This window comes from Thamnophis sirtalis, unplaced genomic scaffold (genome assembly GCF_051295495.1).
Source record: "Thamnophis sirtalis isolate CommonGarterSnake01/CBP01778 unplaced genomic scaffold, rThaSir2_p1.2 scaffold_2, whole genome shotgun sequence".
In the NCBI taxonomy this organism is placed as follows: domain Eukaryota; kingdom Metazoa; phylum Chordata; class Lepidosauria; order Squamata; family Natricidae; genus Thamnophis; species Thamnophis sirtalis.
In genome coordinates, this window is record NW_028261382.1 from 113,212,052 (window position 1) to 113,237,426 (window position 25,375).

Consider the following 25,375-nt stretch of genomic DNA (forward strand, 5'->3'; position numbering starts at 1 on the left):
CTTTGACGTCTAGCTTTGGTTTAGATTTATAACTGTACAGCCATTCTCTCCTTCCTCTCCCTAAAACACACATTCCCAAAGCGGGGGAAAAACACGTAGATAAATTTAGGGAGGACCTTTGAGATTTAAAGCAATAATCCACTATAGCTGCTGTTAGGTAAGCTCCCCGTTGGGAGAGCGAGTGCGTTCAGCGAAGCGTTGTGAGAGTTGTGTTGGAGAACACACAAACCAGCATACAGAGACACTGCAATTTAAATAGGCTTTTACTTTTGTGGAAATAGAGGTATCAGAGTCCATCAAACAGTCCAAGTCATACACGGATAAGACAGTCAGTCATCAACGTCTTTCAGTTAAGGGACAATCCAAATAACAAAGTCCAGTATCATATAATTAGTCCGGTACACAAAGTTTACTAGCAGTTGCAATAGCTCATGGCACTTCCAGATCAGCCCAGCATCTAACGAACAGACAGCTAACAGTCATTCTGGCTCCCTCTTATGGCCGATTGAGGAAACCAGCAACCAATCACATTTTACAGTATGATTTAAAGAAACAGGTACAACATTGTTACGTAATTTATATATTGCCAACCCAACCGTTAGATTATATTCCTAACAGCTGCATGTGGCTGAGAAAGTTCATTTCTGATAAGCAGGAGGACTTTCAGAGAAACATGTCTTCCATTATTGATGTTTTAGAAATGATTATCTAACTATTGCATATCTGCATGTGACAGCTTGAGCATTAGGTTTAAAGCAGGAGAGAGCAAATATCTGCCTAGAAGCCCCTTGTTTCAAACTATTAGAACCTTCGGTGATCAAAGCTTGTTGAAAATTAAAAATTTCCTGCCGTATTGGATAAGAAATGTTCAATAGCTTAGGCCCTAAAATAGATTTAACATTCTAACAAAAAACAAAGCCTTTTGTTCTCTCCCTCCCCTTTAAAGGCCTAAAGATTTCTTGATTTTGCATCCCTATCTTGATCATTGTGGTTCCTGGACATCCAGAAATGTTAACTGAGGTCTCAAACCATCACATATTTGTCCACCTCTGATCTAAAACTGCGCTAGTCCACTAGAACAGGCAACTATGATCCTTTTATGACTTGTGGACTTCAACTCCCAGAATTCCTGAGCCAACCATGCTTTGTATTCTGGGAATTGAAATCCACAATTCATAAAGGGACTGTAACAGTGGTGGGATTCAATTTTTTTTTACTACTGGTTCTGTGGGCGTGGTCTGGTGGGTGTGGCTTGGTGGGCTTGGTGGGTGTGGTTTGGTGGGCATGGCAAGGGAAGGAAGGATGTTGCAAAATCTCCATTCCTTCCCCACTCCAGGGGAAGGTTACTGCAAAATCCGCATTTCCTCCCGATCAGATGGGACTCAGGAGGCAGAGAATAGACGGGGGTGGGGCCAAGTAGAGGTGGTATTTGCCGGTTCTCCAAACTGCTCAAACTTTCCACTACAGGTTCTCCAGAATTGGTCAGAACCTGCTGAATACCACCTTTAGACCATAGTCTCCCACCTATGCTCTATAATGGATTCTTAATTTGATTTACCTAGAAAGGCTGACACCCACCCATTGTTTCCTAGGGATGGTTCTAGAGAAATGCTCCAGAAATTTATCTGCACTAGAGAAATGCTGTAAGACAGGGATGTCAAACTCAAATCCGGGGGGTGGGGGGGATCCAGTCTGTGGGGTGTTTAGATCTGGCCCGCGGGGCTCCCCTAGAAACAATAAAAGACTGGCCAACAGTGCCTCTGCCAACAATAAATGGACCTCGGGAGGTTCGCACGCAGCTCTCCCAAGCTCCATTTTCACTGATAGAGGGTTGCAGAAGCCTGTTGCAGCCAAAAACGGAGCTCAGGAGCCCGTTTTCACCAGCAGAGTGCTTGAGCCACAATAGGCACCCCCAACACAAGTGATGTCAATCTGTCCCACCACCACCACCAAGGTCAAACACCACCCTGATGCGGGCCTCAATGAAATCGAGTTTGACACCCCTGCTCTAAGCAGATATTCTCAATGGTTGAGAAGAGTCTCAATTAAGAACCAATTTTAGGGACCAATTTGGTCTAGGAACCAATTTGGTGTGAGACACCAGACTAGAAGCCAGAGGCCTGTGAGTTCTAATCCTGCCTTTGCCATGAAAGCCGGGCACTCTCTCTCTCAGCCCAGCCCACCTCAGAGGGTTGCTGTTGTGGGGGAAATAGGAGGAGAAAGGAGTACAGTATATGTTTGCCACTTTGAATTATTGATAAAAGGAATAAAAGCTGGATATAAATAATAAATGGTGGCTCTGAGTTTTCAAATCTCCTGCTCAAGAGTGTAGTGAATCAGCATGGAAAATGGCACAAACTTTGTAACACTAACACTAACACACAAACACACACACACACACAAAACACACATAAAACAGTCTATTGATCTTGCTCTATTGATGCTTGAAAGGTCCTCCCTTTACAAGAGACTCAAGTTCAGAGTTCAGGTTTCCCTGGGACAAATGTAGCATGATATCATGCTCTTTATTGTGCACAGAACGATAGGATGTCTCAAGGAAGCAATTGTCCTGCAACATTCGGATATCATCTTCTCATTTGGCTGAAATCTTCTCCAACTAGACAGGCTTACCTGTTGCTCCCTTGTTTGCAATAAATAACCCCTTGTCTCCTTTCCTCTTCATTTTCATCTTTATTCCAGCGAACAATCCTTTTCTGCAAATAAACAAACAAATGAACAAATAAGAGGAGGAGGAGAAAGACCAAGAAGAACAGGAGCAGCAGAAGGAGAAAATAAGCACTGTAACAACAGAGTTGGACAGGACCTTGGGTGTCTTCTAGTCTAAACCTCTGCTCAAGCAGAAGATCCTACAGCACTCCAGAAGGGACTGTCCAGTCTCTTCTTAAAAGCACCCACATATTCTGAAGGCAAGCCGTTCCACTGGTTAATTATTCTGACTGTCAGGATATTTCTCCTTAATTCTAGATTGCTTCTTTCCTTGATTGGTCTCCATCCATTGTTTATTGTCTTGCCTTCTGGTGCTTTGGAAACTAGGTTGACCCCATTTTCTTTGTGGCAGCCCCTCAAATATTGGAACACTGCTATCATGTCACCCATAGTCCTCCCTTTCACTAGACTACATATGGTTTGAGGTTCTGGGCAATCAAGAACATGGAATACACACACACACACACACACACACACACACCCCACACATCCTATCATTGGCCCCCGCCTTAGAGCTTCCTGTTGCTGTGTAAGGGCAAGTATGCTGATTGGTTGTCAGACTCACATGGGGCCATGCAGGGGTAACTTTATAGGCTGTCTTGAGTCCCAGGTTTGATTGAACCTTGCTGGGTGATGCAATCTCCCCAGGTGTCATGGGGTGAGTTCTGTTGCTAGATGGGTAGAGGGTTAATCCTATCATGTCCTGAGGGTGAAGGTCTATTGTTTTGTAGATAAGCTGGCCCAGTCTTTTGTCTTGTAGAAAACCAAAGGGGGCAGGGAGCTGGGGCTGAATTTCTGTCTTACGATTTCTATTTCTCTTTTAGGGGGCATATTCTGCCTTGTTAATATTTCTTAAAATAATTCATTCTTCTAGGAGAGGGGTGGGTGTTACCTTTCTACAATATGTTTTAGCCTCCAGTTGTCTAATCATCTGTCTAGCTCTCTTCTATTGTAGGAAGTTATCACCCAGCCCTCTCTCAGAAAAATGAAATATCCTAGGACACAATTGTGGTCATAAGTTGAGCACTACCTGTATATCATCCCTTCCTTCTTTTTGAATTACATTTTCGATGGAATGGACCGTATCCTCCATAGTGTTGGAGGATGAAGAACCACTGTTAAAAGCCTCTGTCAAGCCTTCAAGGTAGACTAGACTAGGAAACCAGAGTCGTACGTGATAGTGCTACTTTTATGATAAAGTTATAGTAACAGAATCTTAGAAGTCTGAACGCTTCCAAAAGGTGCTTTTTCAAGAGGCAACTGCAGAGGTGGTATTCTACCAGTTTGGACCAGTTCGCTCTATGGCATCCCATTTGGGCCCTTTTTAGCAACAAGCACATGCACATTCACATTTGCGAACCGGTAGGGAAGATATGTAAATGCCACTCCTGGGCAACTGGACTTTCTATGTTTATTTTTCCTTTTTGAAGAAGTTTCACTTCTCATCCAAGAAACTTTTTCAGTTCTTCAGACTCAACTGAAGAAAGAAGGACAAAGCAAGTCCAGTTGCAAAGAAACAAAGAAAGTCCAGTTGCCTCTTGAAAAAGCAGCTTTGGGACAACCATGACCTGGATGACTGAGAATCTCCATAGACATTGTAGGAAGTTATCACCCAGCCCTCTCCCAGAAAAATGAAATATCCTAGGAAATATTGAAAAGGCAGAATATGTCTCTGGATGTGAAAAGAAAGAAACATGTTTTAAAAGACAGAATAGCTGCCTGCAGCTTCCTGCCCATCCCCCTTTGTCAATGAGACATTAAAGCCTGAGCTGGACCACTTTACATAATAAAGAGTTCTCCCCTTCAGCTCCAGAGTGATGGGATTAAGGCATGATAATATTGGCCCTTTACCCAACTTGCCACATGGCATCTGAGAACTCAACCAAACCTGGATTCAAAATGCAGCCTAGAGAGTTGCTCCTGCGTGGCCCCATGGGAGTCTGACAACCAATCAGAATGCAAGCTCAAGATCAAAGGCCAGAGAGGGCATAGAACCAGGGACTCAGCTTCTCTTCCTCCTTTTCCTTCCCTTCTCTTTTCCACCAACATTGAAGCATGTGATCACCTTTTCTGTTCAGGACTCAAGCCATGTGGTCCTGTCCACCATTAAAACCATCTTTCCAATCAGCCTCCATTTCTCCAGTGTCTTTTTTCCCCACTTGGAGCCAAACCCAGAAGGACATTTCTTCCAACACTATATCATTAATATCTCAGCAAAAACCATAGGGGACAAAACAAGCATCTTGCTGATCCAAGGTGCTGATTCCAAACTATACTAAGAGCTACCCACCCAACTGAGCATTTTGCTTTTGGGGCAACTTAAAGCACATTTGCAGAACAAATGGCATGTTTGTGCAAAATAGTTGGAAAATATGCCTGCAATCCCACCATCTCCGTTCCCGAGAATTAGAACAGCCGGTAGCTGAGCAGTTCTTTCTAATGTTGTAAAAATGTAAAGAACCCACCCTGATGATTAAAAATAGAGGAGCGGAAACAGATGAAGCAGCACGGAAGCACAAATCCCTTTTCTCTGTTTCTATTTATTTTTTTATTTATATTATACAATTTAGGCACTGCCCAACAACTGATGACACTTAACCTTTAAAAAGGAGGAAATAATAGCATAGAAAAACAGATTGTGTACATACAGAAGGAGGACAAAAAAACATACACCTTAAGCATACACAGACACATTGTATGACAATGGCTACTGCATAGAAGGAAAATCTTTATAAAATGTTTTACATGTGGCATTTGCCACCGGCAAGACTAGCATAGGAAATTAGCACCCACCCCTCTCCTAGAAAAATGAAATATCCTAGGAAATATCGAAAAGGCAGAATATTATATTTCCCTGAATCAGAAATGGAGAAACATGTTTTTAGGCAGGAAACAGACTCACTCTTAATAGCCCTCAGTTTCCTTAATGGGCCATTAAAATGCCCAAGCCACTCTATTCTATATAACAAACAGTTCCCCCCTTCGGCTCCAGGGTGATGGGATTATGGCATGATACTATTAGTTCTTTACCCATCTCACCACAGGGCACCTGGAAAAAGCAATGCTCAACCAAACTTGGACTCAAAGCACAACCTAAAGAGTTGCCCCTGCATGGCCCCGTGGGAGTCTGACAACCAATCAGAATACATTTCTTACACAGGAACAGGAAACAGAGAGATGGGGCCAAACAGAGAGTATCAAACCAGGAACTTTCATCCCTTCTCTCTCCTTTCTTCCTCACCCAACATCTTGTGATCCCCCTTTTCTGTTCAGGAGCTCAAGCCATGTGATCCTGTCCACCATTAAACCATCTTTCCAAGCAGCCTCCATGTTTCCAGTGTCTTTTTCCCCACTTGGAGCCGAACCCAGAAAGACATTTCTTCCAACATTAGCAAAAATATTTAACAATGTGTCCATCAAATGTTGGACATATAATCAGACTCCAGGTACTTATTATCATCTGTGGTGGACATGTATGAAAGCAAGAAAATATTGGATGATAATACACACCTGGTTGGAAAAGATGATTAAGCAGCATATAGAGTTAAAACCAGAAATATTTTTGTTAGGTATAATACCAGAAAGTTATGATAAAGGGATTATATACTTAATGTTACATGTATCGACAGCAGTGAGAATTGTATTTGCACAATATTGGAAAAATGAGAACACCCCACCCCATTATGAAAATATCCGGAAAATAATGGACTGCGCAGAGATGGACAGGTTGACATTGAAAATAAAAGATAAAGGAGATACAGAGTACTACTCAATGTGGAATAGGTTTTATCAACGGTTAGAGATAAGAGGTAGAAATTAGATGAAAGATTATTGTTATATTTAAGTAAAATATGAATGTTGTCTATAACTAAGTATGTTAGTATAATTAATATGATCATAAATAAGCTAATATACTTATAAATATGGTTATAATTATTTTATGTATTATCATTAACACTCAGTATATTTGTTACTTTTTTCTTCTGTAAAACAAAATGTCCGGACAATACTCTTTCTTCAAAATATTTACCGTATTTCCCCCAAAATTAGACAGGGTCTTATTTTCTTTTGACTGCTGAAATAAGAGCTTGGCCTTATTTTCGGGGAGGTCTTATTATTTTTGAGGTGCAGGAGGCAGCAAGCATGGTCACCTCATGACTGCTGCTGTGTTGCAATATTTTTGGGGAGGGCTTATTTTCAGGGGAGGGCTTATTTTAGCACATGCGCTCAAAAGCCCGATTGGGCTTATTATCCGGGGAAGTCTTATTTTCAGGGAAACAGGGTATATATAAATTTAAAAAACTTGACTTAAAAAAAAAACACAGATGCTCACAACACCCTACTCCATGATTTGGGAGAATGAGTTTGAAATACTTTTTCATACCTCTCTTATTTTTTCTGAGGAAAACGCTCAAATAACTCAAACCCCATTTTCATTCAATTTCTTGCACAATGTAATCAAAAGTCAAGCAAATAGTAATGGATTCATATTGCTGGGATATCTGCAAAAGCTTACTGTAAGGAGAATTTATAATATCCAGGTCTTTTTTTTAAAAGCTGCTTTAAATGACTAAGTGCAGATCTTAATCGTTATTATTATTCTGGCCGTATCTTGCATTTTTGCTTCCAACTGTACATCGGAAGAAAGTTTTAATGTGAATAAAACTTCTTCCAAACGTTTTATTGTGTTGCAAACAAAAATTTGATTCGCCAGCTGGAAAATACAGCCGATTGTGGGCTTTTGCTTTTGCATATGGCTTTTAGATGAATACTCTATTCTATAGCATTTTTCAGTCTTAGCAAGATGGTTAGCTGGGGAATTGTGGAATTGAAGTCCATACATCGTAAAGTTGCTGTGATTGAAAAATATTGCATCCATTCCATCACTTATGTACTTCAGGACTAGTGCATAGCTTCGCTGACTAGAAAAAGTAAAATAAAGCAAGCAGAAAAATATATATATTGCTATGTCTTAGAAAGTGTGTTTCCTTAATTTTAATAATGCTAAATACTGATTTTAGAAAATTCTAGCATTTATTTTTCTTAAAGTTCCTAGAGTTCACAAATTCAAAGTATATAGGAAATATTTAGCCTAGTGAATTTATTACAGGTGAGTCCAAAATGTCAATTGCTGAGCAAGGCAGTTGTTAAGTGAGTCTTGCCCCAGTTTATGACCTTTCTTGCCACAGTTGTTAAGTGAATCACTGCAATTGTTAAATTAGTTACATGGTTGTTAAAGGAATCATACTTCCCTACTGACTTTGCTAGTCAGAAGGTCGCAAAAGATGATCACATGACTCCAGGACCCTTCAACAGTCATAAATACATGCCAGTTGCCAAGCATCCCAATTTCGATCATGTGACCGTGGGGATGTTGCAACGGTCGTAAGTGTGAAAAATGGTCACCTCACTTTTCTCAGTGCTTTTGTAACTTTGAGCGGTTGCTAAAGTAAAGGTTGTAAATTAAGGGCTACCTGTAGTCATTCGGGGATTAAGGATGTTTCCAAAAGTAAGCAACAGGGTAGAATTAATTGTTGAATGCAAATGTATGCCATTGTGAATGAAATTTAGTTACATTAGAACAAAGCTTATTCGCGAACAATCCAGATGTTCTTCTCATTGTCCTCCTTCTCCTAAACAAAATTCTACAGATCAAGAATCCTGAAACCTACGCTGAGTAGTGTATAGCCCTATTTAATTCATATTTCCACCATTTATTTCAGGAAGTTGGAATAAATTCAGACTTCAAATCAGTGGTGGGTTGCCCACCGTTTTACTACCGGTTTGCTCGTGCTTGCGCACAACACTTCTGTGCATGCGCAGAAACGTCCGGGCGGAGCCTCCCACCGCCACCACTACCGGTTTGGCCAAACCGGGCCGAACCGGCAGAAACCCACCTCTGGTCTGAATACAATAAAAGTCACAATTTATTAAATAAACTTGAAAAGGAAGAAATTCCTTATGACCAAGAGCATGTATGTTCATATTTAGATACCTAATTTACACATTTAAAGTCAACATTTAAAGTCAACAACTTCCTTAACATTCTTAACATACATTCTGACAGTTTGGTAACTGTTAGCAAAAAGTAGTTTGTTTTTCAAGTAACTTGTTCAGATAAATTGGAAATCTCAGTTATTTACTAATTCAGAATATATTGTTGCATATACTGTATATATAAAAATAGGTCCAACCCCTACATAAGTAGATTAAATCAAGCCAGTCTTAATGGGCAGCTCAAAACTTAAGAAAATGGCTAGAATGGAATAGTGAGAAAATTAGATTATTAAATTTATAAAGTAGTAAGGCTGGATTCACACATTAACTCTTTTTTTAAAAAAAAACTACGGTTTTACTAAGTAAATTTCAATTACGGATTCACCACAATGCTAGTCATAAATAATACTTTAAAAGCCACAACTGTTGAATTCCCACATCCCCAGACCAATCCAGGACAATATTTGATTAAAAGGCATCATCTGCTTGCTTGTAACAAGTTTATCTATATTTGATGAAGCTTAGTCTGAAATAATTACCCAGTGGGCTGTAATCATCATTAGATACACACAGAACAACTAAAAAATCACTGAATAATTCTAACATTCACCTGTGGGATTCGGGGCTGTTTCCTGAAGAATCCATCTTCCTTGTGGATGGTTGTCTTTCTTGCCTTGTCTGTTACATCGGGCACAGGTTTTCCAATTAATATATATTTGCATTTGAACATAGCTCTGCCTCTCAGTGATAAGTCAGTGAGATCCAAGAACAACTCCCTACAAAGTTTAACCTGTTTCTTGTGCAAACAACGGGCTTCCTCAGGTTGGTACAGCCGAAAACTTGTATTCTTCAAACATTAAATATATAATTTTCAGCTCAGCTTTTCTTCCTAATCATGTTAAAGTACGGTAAAGGTAAAGTTCCCCTTATATATATTTGCTAGTCGTCTCCGACTCTAGGGGGTCAGTGCTCATCTCTGTTTCAAAGCCGAAGAGCCAGCGCCATCCAAAGATGTCTCCATGGTCATGTGGCCAGCTTGACTAAACGCCAAAGGCGCACGGAACGCTGTTACCTTCCCACCAAAGGTGGTCCCTATTTTTCTACTTGCATTTTTACATGCTTTTGAACTGCTACGTTAGCAGAAGCTGGGACAAGTAACACGGCGCTAGGGATTCAAACCGCTGAACTGCTGAGCTTTCTGATCGACAAGTTCAGTGTCTTAGCCACTGAGCCACCGCATCCCTGATCATGTTAAATACATGGGTAAATCCCATTGGACGATAAACCCACTAAGTTACCTCCCAAAGACCTATTAGATCCCACAGACTAGGCCTCCTAGTCTGCCGAGGTGGCTCAGTGGTTAAATGCAGCACTGCAGGCTACTTCAGCTGACTGCAGTTCTGCAGTTCGGCTGTTCAAATCTCACTGGCTCAAGGTTGACTCAGCCTTCCATCCTTCTGAGGTGGGTAAAATGAGGACCCGGATTGTTGTTGGGGGCAATATGCTGACTCTGTAAACCGCTTAGAGAGGGCTGAAAGCCCTATGAAGCGGTATATAAGTCTAACTGCTACTACTACTACTACTCCGAATTCCATCTGTCGGCCAATGTCGGCTGGCGACTCCCCAGGGGAGGGCCTTCTCTGTGGCTGCTCCGGCCCTATGGAACGATCTCCCCGCTGAGATTCGGACCCTTACTACCCTTCCGGCCTTCCGCAAAGCAACTAAGACCTGGCTGTTCCGGCCGGCCTGGGGCTGTTGAATTATCCAGCCCCACCCGAGGTCACGAGTGTTGTTGAATTTTAAACTGCTTTTTTCAATTTTTATTTTTGTACCCCCTCCCTTTCTTATTGTTAGCCGCCCTGAGTCTTCCGGGAATAGGGCGGCATACAAGCCAAATAAATCTAATCTAATCTAAGAGTTAGGCATAGGTTCCCTTGAACTTGAAGAGCAAAGTGGATGTCATCACTGAACTTACAGCACATTGGTATACTTAAGAGGCGTTTGACATTTTTAGCCCAACATTTCTACCTGTCCATGTCAAATACATGGGAAAATCCCATTGGAGGGTGAACCCACTTAGGGTTAGGTCCCCATAAACTCATAGAAGAAAATGGATGTTGCCAATGAATTTGCAGTACACAGTATCGTTAGGAGGGAGCATAGTTTTAACACCACCTTTTTCTACCTGTACATGTCAATTACACAGGAAAATCCCATTGGACAGTAAACCCACTTAGAGTTACGGTTAGGTCTTCCCTTGAACTCGGAGAGCAAAGTGGATGTTCCAATGATTTCACAGCACATCATTATCTTTAGGGCATAGTTTTTTTAGCCCTGTATTTAACTTAGGCAGGTAAAAAAGGTTGGCTAAAAAACTATGCTCCGTAATAACCATACCAATCAGCTCTGAATTCATTGATGAAATCCATCTTGCTCTCTGGGTTCACGTGGACCTAACCCTAAGTGAGATTTTTCCCATGTAATTGACATGGACAGCTACAAAAGTTGGGCTGAAAACTATGCCCCTTCTAAATATACTGATACTCTGCAATTCATTGGCAACATCCATTTTGCTCTCTGAGTTCATGGGGACCTAACCCTTACCCTAAGAGGGTTTACCCTCCAATGGGATTTTGCCATATATTTAACATGGACAGGAAGAAAAGGTGAGAGTTGAAGTCCACAAGTCTTCAAGTTACCACGTTTGGAGAGCCCTGCCTTAAGGCATCAGGCTAGAAACCAGGAAGCTGAATTCTAGTCCCACCTGAAGCATGAGGCTGACCACATTGGATCAGTTGCTCGCTCTCTCTCAGTCTTGGGAAAGAGGCAAGGACCAACCACTTTTGCATTATGACAAGAAAATTACCTGCTTTTCTTATAATCACAGAAACTCATATCACTAAAAGAGAACCAGTTTGATGTAGTAGTTAAGGCACCAGATTACAAGGCAGGAGACTGCGACTTCTAGTCCCACCTTGGACACAAAACCAGCCAGGTGACTTGGGACAGTCACTCTCTCTCAGCTCTAAGAAGGAGGCAAGGACAAACCACTTCTAAGAAATCTTGGGGGGAAAAACCCTGCAGGGATTCTCCAGGAGTCCAAAACTGACTCAAAATTAGAAAAAAAGAATGTTAGCATCTAGACCAGGGGTTGGCAATCTTAAACACTCAATGAGCCATAAAGGTCCTAACTGGAAGCTCTCTGTCCAGTTCTGGAGCTGACTGGAAGTCCGGTTCCCCCACCATAGAGTGTCCTCCTAATGCGGCATCCTTTTTCCACTACCGGTCCTAACCGGAAGCCCTATCAATTGTGGAGCTGACTGGGAACAGGGAGCCGCAGCAGAGGGATGAAAGAGCCACATGCGGCTCCAGAGCCACAGATTGCTGATCCAGACTATTTTGCCTTGTTCATTGTCTATTGGAAAAGAAAACCTTTGGCATGAATTCAGACCTATTCACTGTCATTCCACGGCGAGAAACAGAATAATGGATTTAAATTCTGGAGAGATGGAGTATGAAGGCTGGGGGGAAAAAGAGTAACTTCCTAACAAAACGAGGCAAATTATCCAGAAAAACAGTGGGGTTCCTCTTTATTAGACAGCCGTCTGCATCTTTGATGTTTTAGGATTTTTAAAAAAGAACTCTGTGATTCCATCAGTTGACAGAGTTATTTGAAAGAACGGAATGAAGTGTCATGACAATGTTGCAATTATCTCTGCTCCCCGCCCCCAAAATTCCTGCTGATTAAGCAGATTAAAAATCAGTTAATTATACAATGATGAATTAATCCCTGCCATTCATCCCCATAAATGCAGGTGAATCTCATTCTATTCTTTTATATCCTTCCCCTCTGTTTTTGCAGAGCGAGAGAGGTGAATACAAAAGTTGAACAGAAATTTCTTTGTTGACAAAGGAGGCGTTTCATTAGGCACTATGATAAATTTAAGTGGGGGGGTTCCACCCAGCCACAAGTCATGGGCTGTGAAATTGAAAAAACTTTGTCACGAAATAGTGTTCCCACCAAAACCGAAAGACGAATCTCAAATTATGAATGCCTGAGGAGTTCTATATTGCATTACATCATAGTTCTGCAACATCTTTTACCAGTCTGCCTAAAGTATACAGCACTTCTGGAAAAAGAGCGCTTACCTTCATTAAAGTAGATATTATTGATTAAGAAACTAATCTACCTGTATACTACATGAAAGAAAGAAAGAAAAGCCATGGGATCTACTAGATCAGCGGTCACAACTTTTGTGGCTTGGTGGCCTGAGGTGGTAGGGGGGGGAGAGAACCGGGCCACATGAGAGATGGACCAGCGCGTACATACATGTGAAATTCAACTTGTTGAAGCATGTGCATGCACAAACAGGTCAACCTGCGTAAGTTGAGCTGTGCACAGCTGAGAACTCAACCAAACCTGGATTCAAAACGCAGCCTAGAGAGTTGCCCCTGCATGGGCCCATGGGAGTCTGACAACCAATCAGAATGCAAGCTCAAGATCAAAGGCCAGAGGGGGCATAAAACCCAGGGACTCAGCATCTCAGTCCTTCCTTCTCTTTTCTCCACCAACATTGAAGCACGTGATCCCCTTTTCTGTTCAGGACTCAAGCCATGTGGTCCTGTCCACCATTAAAACCATCTTTCCAAGCAGCCTCCATGTCTCCAGTGTCTTTTTCCCCACTCGGAGCCGAACCCAGAAGGACATTTCTTTCATCAACATTAAGTCTGAATGTGCTTCTACCTTCTCTCCCTTAATCTTTGTGAGAACCAGGAAGTATCTTGTCTGAGACGTTTACTCAGGCTACAATTCTAGCCCAGACTCCGTTTTCTTTTATGTGACTGTTGACTGAGTTGTGGCTTTTCCTCCTGTCCCTCAAGGTTATTCCTTCTTCCCATTACAGTACAGTTTCTGCTAAGTATATAAGGATCACTTTATTCCCCATAGACAAACAACCAAAGATGGGTTGTTCCCGGTTGGGGCCAGATCGGGCTCCGCCTACCCCCTGGACGCTTCTGCACAGAAGCATTGCGTGCACAAGCAAACCAGTATTAAAAAAAACAGAAGCCCACCACTGCAAAAAAAACAATAATAAGATGCTGGTGAAATGTCCCAGCTAGTTTGTCTTTTCCCCCGCATAAGCTAGCCATGAATTAAAGGTCTCCATTTTGTAAGGTGCATAGAATTCATTTATGTAAAGATAAAGACCACATCTAGAATACTGCATCCAGTTTTGGTCATCACATTACAAAAAAGATGTTGAGACTTTGGGAAAAGTGCAAAGAAGAGCAACTATATAGAGCCGAGGTGGCGCAGTGGTTAGGGTGCAGTACTGCAGGCCACTTCAGCTGACTGCTATCTGCAGTTCAGCGGTTCTAATCTCACCGGCTCAAGGTTGACTCAGCCTTCCATCCTTCCGAGGTGGGTGAAATGAGGATCCAGACTGTGGGGGCGATATGCTGACTCTGTAAACCGCTTAGAGAGAGCTGAAAGCCCTATGAAGCGGTATATAAGTCTAACTGCTATTGCTATTGCTATTGCTAACTAAGATGATTAAGGGCCTGGAGACAAAAATAAAAACATGTGAAGAACGATTGTAGGAACTGGGTATGGCTAGTCTAGATAAAAGAAGAAATAGGTGAAATGATAGCAGTATTCCAGTATTTGAGGAGGGGGGTGTCACAAAGAAGAGGGGGTACACTTGTTTTCCAAAGCACCAGAAGGTAAGGCAAGAAATAATGGATGGAAACTACTCAAGGAGAAAAACAACTTGGAATTAAAAAGAAACTTCCTAATAGTGAGGATAAGTTGTAGATGCTTCATCACTGGGGGGTTTTAAGGAGAGACTGGACAGCCCCTTGTCTGAAATGGTATAAGGTCTCCTGTTTGAGCAGGGTGGGGTTGGACTTGAAAATCTCCAAGGTTCCTTCCAGATCTATTCTGATTGATTGATTGATGTGCTCTTTGGTATGAGATGATTCTTCATGCATGGGAAGTAAATGGTTCTCCTCCTACTTACTCTACAACAAAAGATTGCTCCTGCAGGATTTTGAAAAAAACATTCACATAATCTAATCTTCTCCAATTGTGGACACTTCATATGTGAATACGTCAACTCCTAGAATTCCCCGGTCAGCAAATGATCTATTTTCCTCAAATTTATGGGGAAACTGCAATAGAATATCATCTTATCAGTCAATAAGTTTACTTCTCTGTAGCAGCTCCGGCCCTTTGGAATGAACTCCCCGCGGAGATCCGGACCCTCACCTCTCTCCAGGCCTTCCGGAAAGCCGTCAAAACCTGGCTGTGCCGGCAGGCCTGGGGTTGATGAGTTTCCCTCCCCTCTCGACTTGTATGGCTGTGTGATTTTCGTGTATTTTAATTATGTGTACTGTGTTTATGTCCCCTTTCCCCCCTGAGTTGTTCGCCGCCCTGAGTCCCTCCTGGAGAAGGGCGGCATACAAATAAACTAAATACAAATACATTGAAGCTCTGCATCAGTGCTCCTGAGAACAGAGGTGAAATTAAATCTACTGTTGTCATGTCTTCTTTGTGCATGTCATATACGTATACCATGAAGTATATCTACTGTTGTAATATGGTTCCTTGTGTAGGTGTGTGTCCTCCATGGCCTAGTTCATATTAAGGCCTGCAGAGCCACGCTGAATCACACAGGAGACAACTGGCTTCGAGAAAGCCATAACATCCTGATAGTGAATAACATAACATTCTGAGATGTGCTCTACCAATGACGCCCAGGATTTGACCATATATAGAGAGAACTTTCCTGAAGCAGTAGATTAGAAATTGTACTTTTACAGGCTGTTTTTTATCACATGCTATTGCTCCTCCTGCCTTTGTTCTATCCCAATAAAAGGGGCTACCAGACCCCCAATCTGGGTCGCTCCATCCCGAGAAAATTTGTCTCCTGTCTTTTCTCAACATTGGCCTCATGGGCGAACAGCAGAAACTTCACAATCTACTGCTCTCTAAGTCTCCCAAAAGAAAATTGACAACTACAAGACGTTTAAGGTCATTATGAGTATAGGCTTGTAGACTGAATTATTAACCCATCTCAGTCCATCCCTAAATCAAATAAAGGCTAAACCAAACAAACATTTCTGATCACTGGCATTGCCATCACTTTTGATTAAGGGGACATCTGTCATCAGCACTTACCGCATTGCTGTGAAAAGACAAGAACTGAAGGCAAAAAGGAATTTGTTAACAAATAAGTACCGTATAATGAGCCATCTCTTGACATTGCTATGTTTTTTTTATCTCATCCAATGGGGGAAATGTCAATATTCTTGATTTTCAAGTGCGCAGACTGATGAGTAAGCCAAGGGGGTAAGATAGAGCTAAAGGTTTATAGATATTTCAAATCACACTGCACAAATATTTTGGAAATGAAAAGAAGGGCTAGATAACAATGTTCCAATATCTAAGGGGCTGGCATAAAGAAGAGGGAGTCAATTTAACCTCCAAAGGGCAGGACAAGAATCAATGGATGGAAATTGATCAAGGAGAGAAGCAACCTACAATTAAGGAGAAATTTCCTGACAGCTAGAATAACTAATCAATGAAACGACTTGCCTCCAGAAGTTGTGAATGCTTCAACACTGGAAGTTTTTCAGAAGATGTTGGGCATTTGTCTGAAATGGTATAGGACCATAATGACAAACCTCTGGCATGCATGCCAGAGGTGCAGAGATGGGTTCCTACCAGTTCGCACCTATTCAGTAGAACCGGTTCATCAAATCTACCGAACCGGTTAGAAGAGGTTCCACCAGTGGACCTGGAAAGCAGGCCACACCTACAGAAGAGGTTCCAAATTTTTTTGAAACCCACCACTGCAGAGGTGGCACACAGAGCCCTCTCTGTGGGCATATGCACAGTCACCAGCTCCTCTTCCAGGTTTCGTCATGCCCATGCGTGCCAGACAGCTGGTCTTTGCACAAAGATCAGCTGGCCAGTGTGCATGTGCATGCCAGACCCTGGAAGAGAGCAGCTGACTGGTGCGCATGCATGACAAACCGGCTGTCTGGCATTCATGTGTGCGACGGGACCCAGAAGAGCAACTGGCCACTGAGTGCATTTGCACCAGCCAGCTGCTCTCTTCCATGTTCCGGTGCTCCAGCGCATGCACATGCACACATGTGCTCCAGTTTTGGCACTTGGTGCCAAAAAAGCTTAACCATCACTGGTATAGGATTTCCTGGCTGAGCAGGGGGTTGGACTAGAAGACCTCCAAGTTTCCTTCAATTCTGTTATTTTGTTCTGTTAATTTCATCACCCTTATTTAACACGAAATCAATGGGGAGATAAAACCTCCTATCAAACAGATGAGAAACACACTCCAAGTCCCTTCCCTTAAATATTATCATCTATAGCATATTTACTCAGGATTATTTTTCTCTGTTTCCTGGACTCTTCAGCAGAATTCAGCAGGTCCCAACCCTCTTTATCTTATGGAAGGCCTTGAAAAGGTGCTTCTTCCCACAGGCTTTGGGGTAGGATGAGGTTGGAGCCCACCAAGATGGTGCGTGGTTGTGTGGGACAGTACTGCCTTGGGATGCCATAAGTTTTTATGGAGTTTTATTTTGATGGTTGGGGGTTTTCTATTATGTTTATTCTTTTGTTCCTCACATAGATCTGCTGTGTCAATAAGGGTGGTTCTTTTAAAACAAATAAACAATATTACTGTTTGTTGATAAAAGCAACAGCCACAATTTTTTTTCTCCAGATACACATATGGAGCAGAATACACCCACCCACACACACACACACACACACATGTATATGTATATGTATAGAGACCGTCTTCTGCCACGTACCTCCCAACGACCGATAAGATCGCACAGGGTGGGGCCTTCTCCGGGTGCCGTCAGCCAGACAATGTCAGCTGGCGACCACCCGGGGGAGGGCCTTCTCTGTAGCCGCTCCGACCCTATGGAACGAACTGCCCCCAGAGATCCGGACCCTATCCACTCTCATGGCCTTCCGAAAGGCTATTAAGACCTGGCTATTCCGGCAGGCCCCGGGCTGTTGACCTCATGACTGAGGTCCAGCCCTGATTAGTCTGGGTGTATTTTGTGGTTTTTTTTAATCTATGTTTCTCTGTTTTTTAACTTTTCTATTTTTTAAATGTATTTGTTGTAAGCCGCCCGGAGTCCTTCGGGATTGGGCGGCCTATAAATTCATTAAATCTAATCTAATCTAATCTATACAGTATGTGTATGTATAGGTATAGGTATAGGTATAGGTATAGGTATAGGTATCAGTGGTGGGTTACGACCCATACGCCCTGGTACGAGCATACCGGTGCCTGTCAGGAGCACCAGGTACTGTTCTGGTATGGTGCTCCGGAGGGCCCACCTGCCTGCCTGTGCTCCTTACCAGTAGTTGAGCTGTTTGGGACTTCCACGCACACGCATGGAGCATACGGTGCCTGTGTGACACTCCGCCGAGCAGCTGGAGCATCACGGAGGCATCGCGGAGCTGTGAGTGTGTGCCCGCGTGCTGCGTGTGTTTATGTGGTGGACACCTGTCCCCGTTGAACTGTACTGGTTGCAACGGGATCCAAAACCTACCACTGATATGTAGAAGTATGTAGAGGGAGAGTTAGTTTCAGAAGAAAATGAAAAAATAAGAAACAGTATTTTCTCTTTAGATTCACTTCATGTTTTAAGATGGCCAAATCCGATTGGTTATTTGGGATTATGAATCATCTTCATGAGGTAATCTCTACATAGATCAGGCATCCCTTGCAGTCTGAAATAACCCCAAAAATCAGGAAACTAAAGGACCGTGAAAATAAAGGATCATGTAGATCCTGATGATCTACACAGATCAGTGTTTCTCAATGTTGATAGCTTTAATATGAGCCGACTTCATCTCCCAGAATTCCCCAGCCATTTTCATGTTGTGGATTTCAGCACCCATTATAATGTTCCAATCTAATGCAATACCAAGAGAATGTAACACCCCAGAGCTTGAAAACTGCAGCAACACATATATTTTAATATCTAGAAGACAGCAGTGCATTCTTTAAGCAAGCGGGTACAAAATATTCACTCTTATTTATTTCCCTCTTGCCTTTTCATTGTCCCATTGCAAAATTACTCTCTTGCACCCCCAAGCGGCCACAGACAAGCAAAGAAAACCAGCTAACTTTTCATGCGCTTTTGCTGTTGCGCCTTCTCAAGGAAAATGTGTTAATAACTTGCCTTAGATGACAAGAGTCTAGTTGTTTTGCTATAAATCGCATGAGTCAGGCGGTCATATCTTTTTTTCCTTCAGTCTATCAGTTCTGTTTGTTTGCTATTAGCCAAAGCCACTCAGTAAGTATGAATTGCTGAAAACACCGTCAGCACAATTAGACAAAGAGGAAAAGGAGCACATGGGGAACAACCAACCTTTCTCACTAAAAATGTAAGACCTTTTTCTAACCAAGAAAGAAACCACTCAACTCCATTTTGCAGAATTAAGAGTACTTTTACTGGTTATGAGTAGATAGTAGCTAAGCTAAGCAGGATTTGAGGCAAAAGATATCATAGATATCAATATGTGATCCATTCCCCTCCCCTTGGTAACCCCATCCCATAGTCCAATCCAAACACTCCACAGGTATTATGTGGGAGAAATCTTCAAAAATCATCATCAGGTTGGTATGCTGGACAGTTGGCCTTGGCGGGAACTCTTCTCCCTGCCACATGCGCAGTAGATGGTGAGAACAACTCCCTTCTTACAGTCACTTCTGCACAGAACATTTAGCAATAGCAATAGCAGTTAGACTTACATACCGCTTCATAGGGCTTTCAGCCTTCTCTAAGCGGTTTACAGAGTCAGCATATCGCCCCCCACAGTCTGGGTCCTCATTTCACCCACCTCGGAAGGATGGAAGGCTGAGTCAACCTTGAGCCGGTGAGATTAGAACCGCTGAACTGCAGATAACAGTCAACTGAAGTGGCCTGCAGTACTGCACCCTAACCACTGCGCCACCTCGGCTCTTCCCACCCCCAAATACCATGCCCCCCCCTCCCCATTTCAATGGCAGCCGAAAAGCAAGCAGCAAAACAGAGGCTGACAATGACATCTCACATGCCTTTTCTTCAAATCTTGATAGTTCTTGGAGACCCTAGGATGACCCCTATTACATGGCTGTTCCATAAACTAATTTGGTTCCTCGTTTGCTTCAAGGTACAATTCAATGTGTTGGTAATTACTTTTAAAGCCCTTCATGGCATGGATCCAGGCTATCTGAGGAACTGTCCCCATTGCCACCTGTGCCAGCAAGAAGGGCATGTTGTGGGTCCCATTATTCAAGAAATTTCAGCTGGCAGAGTCCAAGAGAAGATACTTTTCTGCTGTGGCTCTTTGAGACATCGTGTTCCCCAAGGTGAGATCTGGTGCCTCCACCATTCTGACCTCCCATAACGGCCAGAAGACCTGGCTCTGTCAGTAGGTCTGGGGTCCCAATGAGAGTGCACCATCCTGAAGGTGGTGATCAGATGAAGAGAAGACTCCACCTCTAGATATCTTGACCATGGTTGATAAGCTGAGAAGGAAAGATCTTTTCCACTCTACAGCTCCCAAAGGTGCTATTTCAAGAGGCAACTGGTCTTTCTGGTTTTTCTTTGGAGAGGTTTCGCTTGTCATCCAAGAAGCTTCTTCAACTCTGACTGGATGGTGGGGAATTTCTTCAGTCAGAGCTGAAGAAACTTCTTGGATGAGAAGCGAAACATCTTCAAAGAAAAACCAAAGAGTCCCGTTGCCTCTTGAAAAAAGCACCCTTGGGACAAGGGTGAAACAACCATAACCTGGATAACTAAGAATCTCCACAGACACTCTACAGCTCCAAAACTCTTGTCAATGCTACACTAAACTTTGCACATATTACTTACATCTAAGTATTCTTTTTTTTTTCTATGCAAAGTGTCAATTTAGATTGGGACTATAAAGCACGATAAAAGTTAAACATAGTTTCTCCTCTTTCCTCGCTCCCTTCTTCAGGAAAATAGAGTGGCAAAAGCTCATTCTTAGATTAGATTATTTGTTGACAATATTCAACCTCAGAAGGTGTTTCCTCTTCTCTGTTAATTTCTGATCCCCACTACAATAACGTCAAGATCAATTAGATGCTGCAGGTATGTCTAATCACCCCCACTCTTCAAAGCCATCAGATTATATTAAATATGAGGAACCCCTAACTCTCTAGGTCAGGAGTCTCCACGCTTGGCAACTTTCAGGAGGTATTTCACACATTTCACGAGAAGAGTACTCCACTCCTCTGCTCACAATAGAATCCCTTATGCCACCAGGCTCGAAATTTTAGGCTTGGACAACCTGGAACTAGTCCGCCTACAGTCTAACCCTAAGCATAGTACTTCAGCTTCAACCTCAATAATACATGGGCAAACAATAGATACAAACTCAAGGTAAACCGCTCCAAACTTGATTGCAGAAAATACAACTTCAGCAACAGAGTGATCAATGCCTGGAATGCACTACATGATTCTGTTGTTACATCCTCAAACCCCCATAACTTTAACCTTAAACTGTCTAGCGTGGATCTCATCCACAGGTGGGTTCCTACCAGTTCGCACCAGTTCGGTAGAACCGGTTTGTCAAATCTACTGAATTGGTTAGAAGAGGTTCCACCAGTGGACCAGGAAAGCAGGCCACACCTACAGAAGAGGTTCCAAATTTTTTTGAAACCCACCACTGATTTCATCCTATTCCTAAGAGGTCCATAAAGGGGGCGTCCATAAGTGCACAAGGGTGCCTACCATCCCTGTCCTACTATTCCCATTTATTTGTACTCATTTCCTTGCTCATGTCCTTTTTATACTTGTACCTGCTATCTTGTACATGTTCGACAAACTGAATAAATAAATATAAATAAATAAACTTTAAGACTTCAATTCCAAAATTCCTTAGCCAGTTTAGTCCACAAGTCTTAAAGTTGTCAATTTTGGAAACCCCTGCTCTAGCGGTTGCTGACCAACACGTTGCAGCATTCTAGGTCAAGATAACCAAGAATAAAGTATGGTGAGAATTTTCGTCTGATAACTCCAGGAACTAACAGGCTTCTTTCCTCTAATGTATGCAGAGAAATCTCCTTAATAAGAAGAAAAGTATTAAGTCACTATTTTTATCAGAGCCAGACTGGTTGAACAGGTGCAGCTACTTCAGCAATTCTATTATTCTAGAATCCAGTCTAAAACCACAGAATTATACAGAATCTCTTAGAGAACAACTACAGTACATTAAATGCTCTCTTTAGTGTTATGCAAGATCTATTCAGAAGAAAGTCCCACTTATATTATGCTCAAATAACATGCTTCCTTTCAATTAACTGAACCCTGCTTTATTCAACCTGATTTTTCATCTGTACACAATACATTAAGCCATAAAGAAATCAGGTGGGCTGGCTGTATATAGCACAAGATGGGCTAAATTTTTTCTCAATTGTGGTACCAGCAGAACAGAGCCACAGAATGCATTCAAGCTAAGCTGGCCACTCTAAAGCATCTACCTACCCTTGTATTCATTAACTATAGATGTGTGCCTTTGTTTTGCTATGGGTATCATACAGGAGCCATGCAGACACTGCAATTATTATGAGAGTCTTGCCCAGCCTACTTAATTCCAAATGTGAGGACTGCAAGTCTCAGTGTTCCCATCCAGGATGTTGTAGTCCCTCCTAACACTTGTAGATGGCTAAGTTGGGCTGATTCCTCTTCTGAACTTCCCAAGGCAGATTGCAATCATCAATGCATTCACTTACTTTGCTGGCTTCTCCATGGTCCTCCTGAATTCCACACTTACTTCCCAGTAGCCCACTCCAGACGGAATCTCCTGTGACTAATTCAAGGAACAAGTCATTCTTTTTCTGCTCCCGTTCATAGGGTTTCCTTGTAATTGTTCCCAAAGTATCAGCTGCTGCAACAGGGTGGGGCTGTTCAAACATACAGTTATTTTCAAGACTTTTGACGTTAAGCCCAAGAGCATCCAAGACCATTCAGTTAAATGAGGCAAAGCACAACTGTTTGATATTTGCTTTCAGTGAAAAAGCAAAACAGAAACTAGTCACATTTCTCCAAACAGTTGCAACTTTATTTTGAGGGGGATGACACCAGATAAATCTGTCTGTCTGCCTGTATCTATCTGCCTGCCTGCCTGCCTGCCTGCCTGCCTGCCTGCCTGCCTGCCTGCCTACCTACCTACCTACCTACCTACCTACCTACCTACCTATCTATCTATCTATCTATCTATCTACTAACTAGCTAGCTAGCTAGCTAGCTATCATGTATCATATTATCTGTTTGTTTGTTTGTTTGTCTGTCTGTCTATCATCTGTCTCTATCTATCTATCCATCTATCTATCATCTCTGTCTATCTATCATCCATCATATTATCTATCTATTTATCTATCTATCTATCATCTGTTTGTCTGTCTATATCTATCTACCTTTCTATCATCGATCATATTATATCATATTATATCTATCATATTATATCTAGCTAGCTAGCTAGCTAGCTAGCTATCATCTCTGTCTCTATCTATCTATCTATCTATCTATCTATCTATCTATCTATCTATCTATCTACCATCTATCATATTATCTATATTTCTATCATATATCATATTATCCATCTACCTACCTACCTACCTACCTACCTACCTACCTACCTATCTATCTATCTATCTATCTACCTATCTATCTATCATCTGTTTGTCTATATCTATCTACCTTTCTAACATCTATCATATTATATCTATTATCTATATCTATCTATCATCTAACATATTGTTTGTCTAACTATCAAATCTATCTATCTATCTATCTATCTATCTATCTATCATCTATCATCTATCATCTATCATCTATCATCTATCATCTATCATCTATCATCTATCATCTATCATCTATCATCTATCATCTATCATCTATCATCTATCATCTATCATCTATCATCTATCATCTATCATCTATCATCTATCATCTATCATCTATCATCTATCATCTATCATCTATCATCTATCATCTATCATCTATCATCTATCATCTATCATCTATCATCTATCATCTATCATGGATCAGATACTTAAAAATGGAGGTAGGGATTTTGTGCCTTCTGATTTGCAAGTTTCTATAAATGTAGCATTACAATTAAGTAGAATTAGTTCATCTACTCATGTTTCCTGTCTGCTTTACCCAGGAGGACTGATGGGGAGCAAAGAATCACGACTACCACCTTGCAATAGGATTATTATTATTACTTGCCTAGGCAACCAATACTTCTAAAGGGTCCAGCTTTTTTTTGTACAGCTCAAATGTAGCAGATTTCTTTGTAAAAAAAATGGAAAGCCATTGAAATTTTAAATACTGAAATAAGAAAGAAAAACTATCAGATTTACAGTTTTTAGCTCTAACTGCAACCAAGGCAGGTTGATGGAGAAGAAGCAAAGAAAAAGGAAGGGAAATTTGTATCCAGCTTTTTAAACCTTTTTTTTAAAATTCAAAATACACTATTTTAAGAAAAGGGAGTGTGCTATCTTTACTTGCCCTAATCAAACAGGAGAGGGAAGATTAACACAACAGGTGTTGAGCGCAACCCACAATCACCATTCCTGACATGAAAACCTGTTCACTTTTTATTGCACCATAAAAGCAATTTAGAAGAAATCCAGCACCATCCCTGGGAATCCATGGGTGGGGGTCAACCCTTCTAGGTAAATCAAATTAGGAATCCATTATCACATAATTCAGAGATGGGGGACTATGGCCCTGTTATGACTTGTGGACTTTAACTCCCAGAGTACAAAGCATGGCTGGGTCAGGAATTCTGGGAGTTGAAGTCCACAAGTGATAAAGGGGCCATAATTCCCCACCTCTGAATACATCAATGCTATTTTTATTGTAAAACTATAATAACAGAATCTTGCAAATCTGAACCCACTTTCCTTCTCCCTCCCTTTATCTGTGTGAACTTGTCTGAGATGTTTTTTTCAGATAACATGTTTATTCCAGATTCAGACCTCTTTTATCTGACCATTGTTTTGGCAGCAATTCTTCCTTCTATCCCCCAAAGCTGCCCTCTACGGTGGAAGAAAAGTATAAGAAAAAACCAGTTTTAGTTGGAACTCTAAACCGTCTTTGGAGAACGCAGCCACAGTGGTGTCCATGACAGTTCAAGGTTATGTTTTGGTGGCAAATTCTAGATGGGCTCTGCAGTAACGTTCAAGTGATTTGGAGGCTGCAAATATCTCTTGAGGTTTCTGGTTATGTACCCACAGCACTAAATACAAATTTTGGTTTTGCAGGGAGCTCTGGAGAGAGTTAAACAAGCTGCAATGTGGCCAAGAAACAAGTCACGCATTTCATGGAATTTCCCAGAGATTAACAGCTGTCTTTGCCAATCTGGTGCCTTTCAAATGGTTGTATTGTGAGTATAATTTTTCAGAATGTTGCATGCTGGGGAATCGAGAGGCTATTAATCTCAGCCTCATAATGGGGAAGACTGCTCTAATAGGCACAACTAATATGCACAAGCATGAATACTAACTTATGTTTAGGTCAAGGTGACATTAACAAAATCTTTCAAGCTTAAAAAGTATTTCTCACTTCCTCTCCTTTTATT

General features: G+C 41.7%; 1 protein-coding gene across 2 annotated transcripts in view; it reads right to left on the reverse strand.

The window, feature by feature from the left end:
- Nucleotides 1-22,561, reverse strand: part of FER1L6 (fer-1 like family member 6) — a 120,746-nt gene extending 98,185 nt beyond the window's left edge. The window contains exons 1-2 of one of the 2 annotated variants that reach the window (XM_087706697.1): nt 22,518-22,561; nt 2,632-2,714 (exon numbers count right to left, since the gene is read on the reverse strand). In XM_087706697.1, the coding sequence (XP_087562823.1) occupies nt 2,632-2,714; nt 22,518-22,534 (100 nt within the window). In that variant the 5' untranslated portion in view covers nt 22,535-22,561. Of the gene's footprint in view, nt 1-2,631; nt 2,715-9,334; nt 9,428-22,517 lie in introns of those variants that run through there. The other variant, XM_087706696.1, reaches the window with a different exon arrangement.
- Between the last annotated feature and the right edge of the window lie 2,814 nt (nt 22,562-25,375).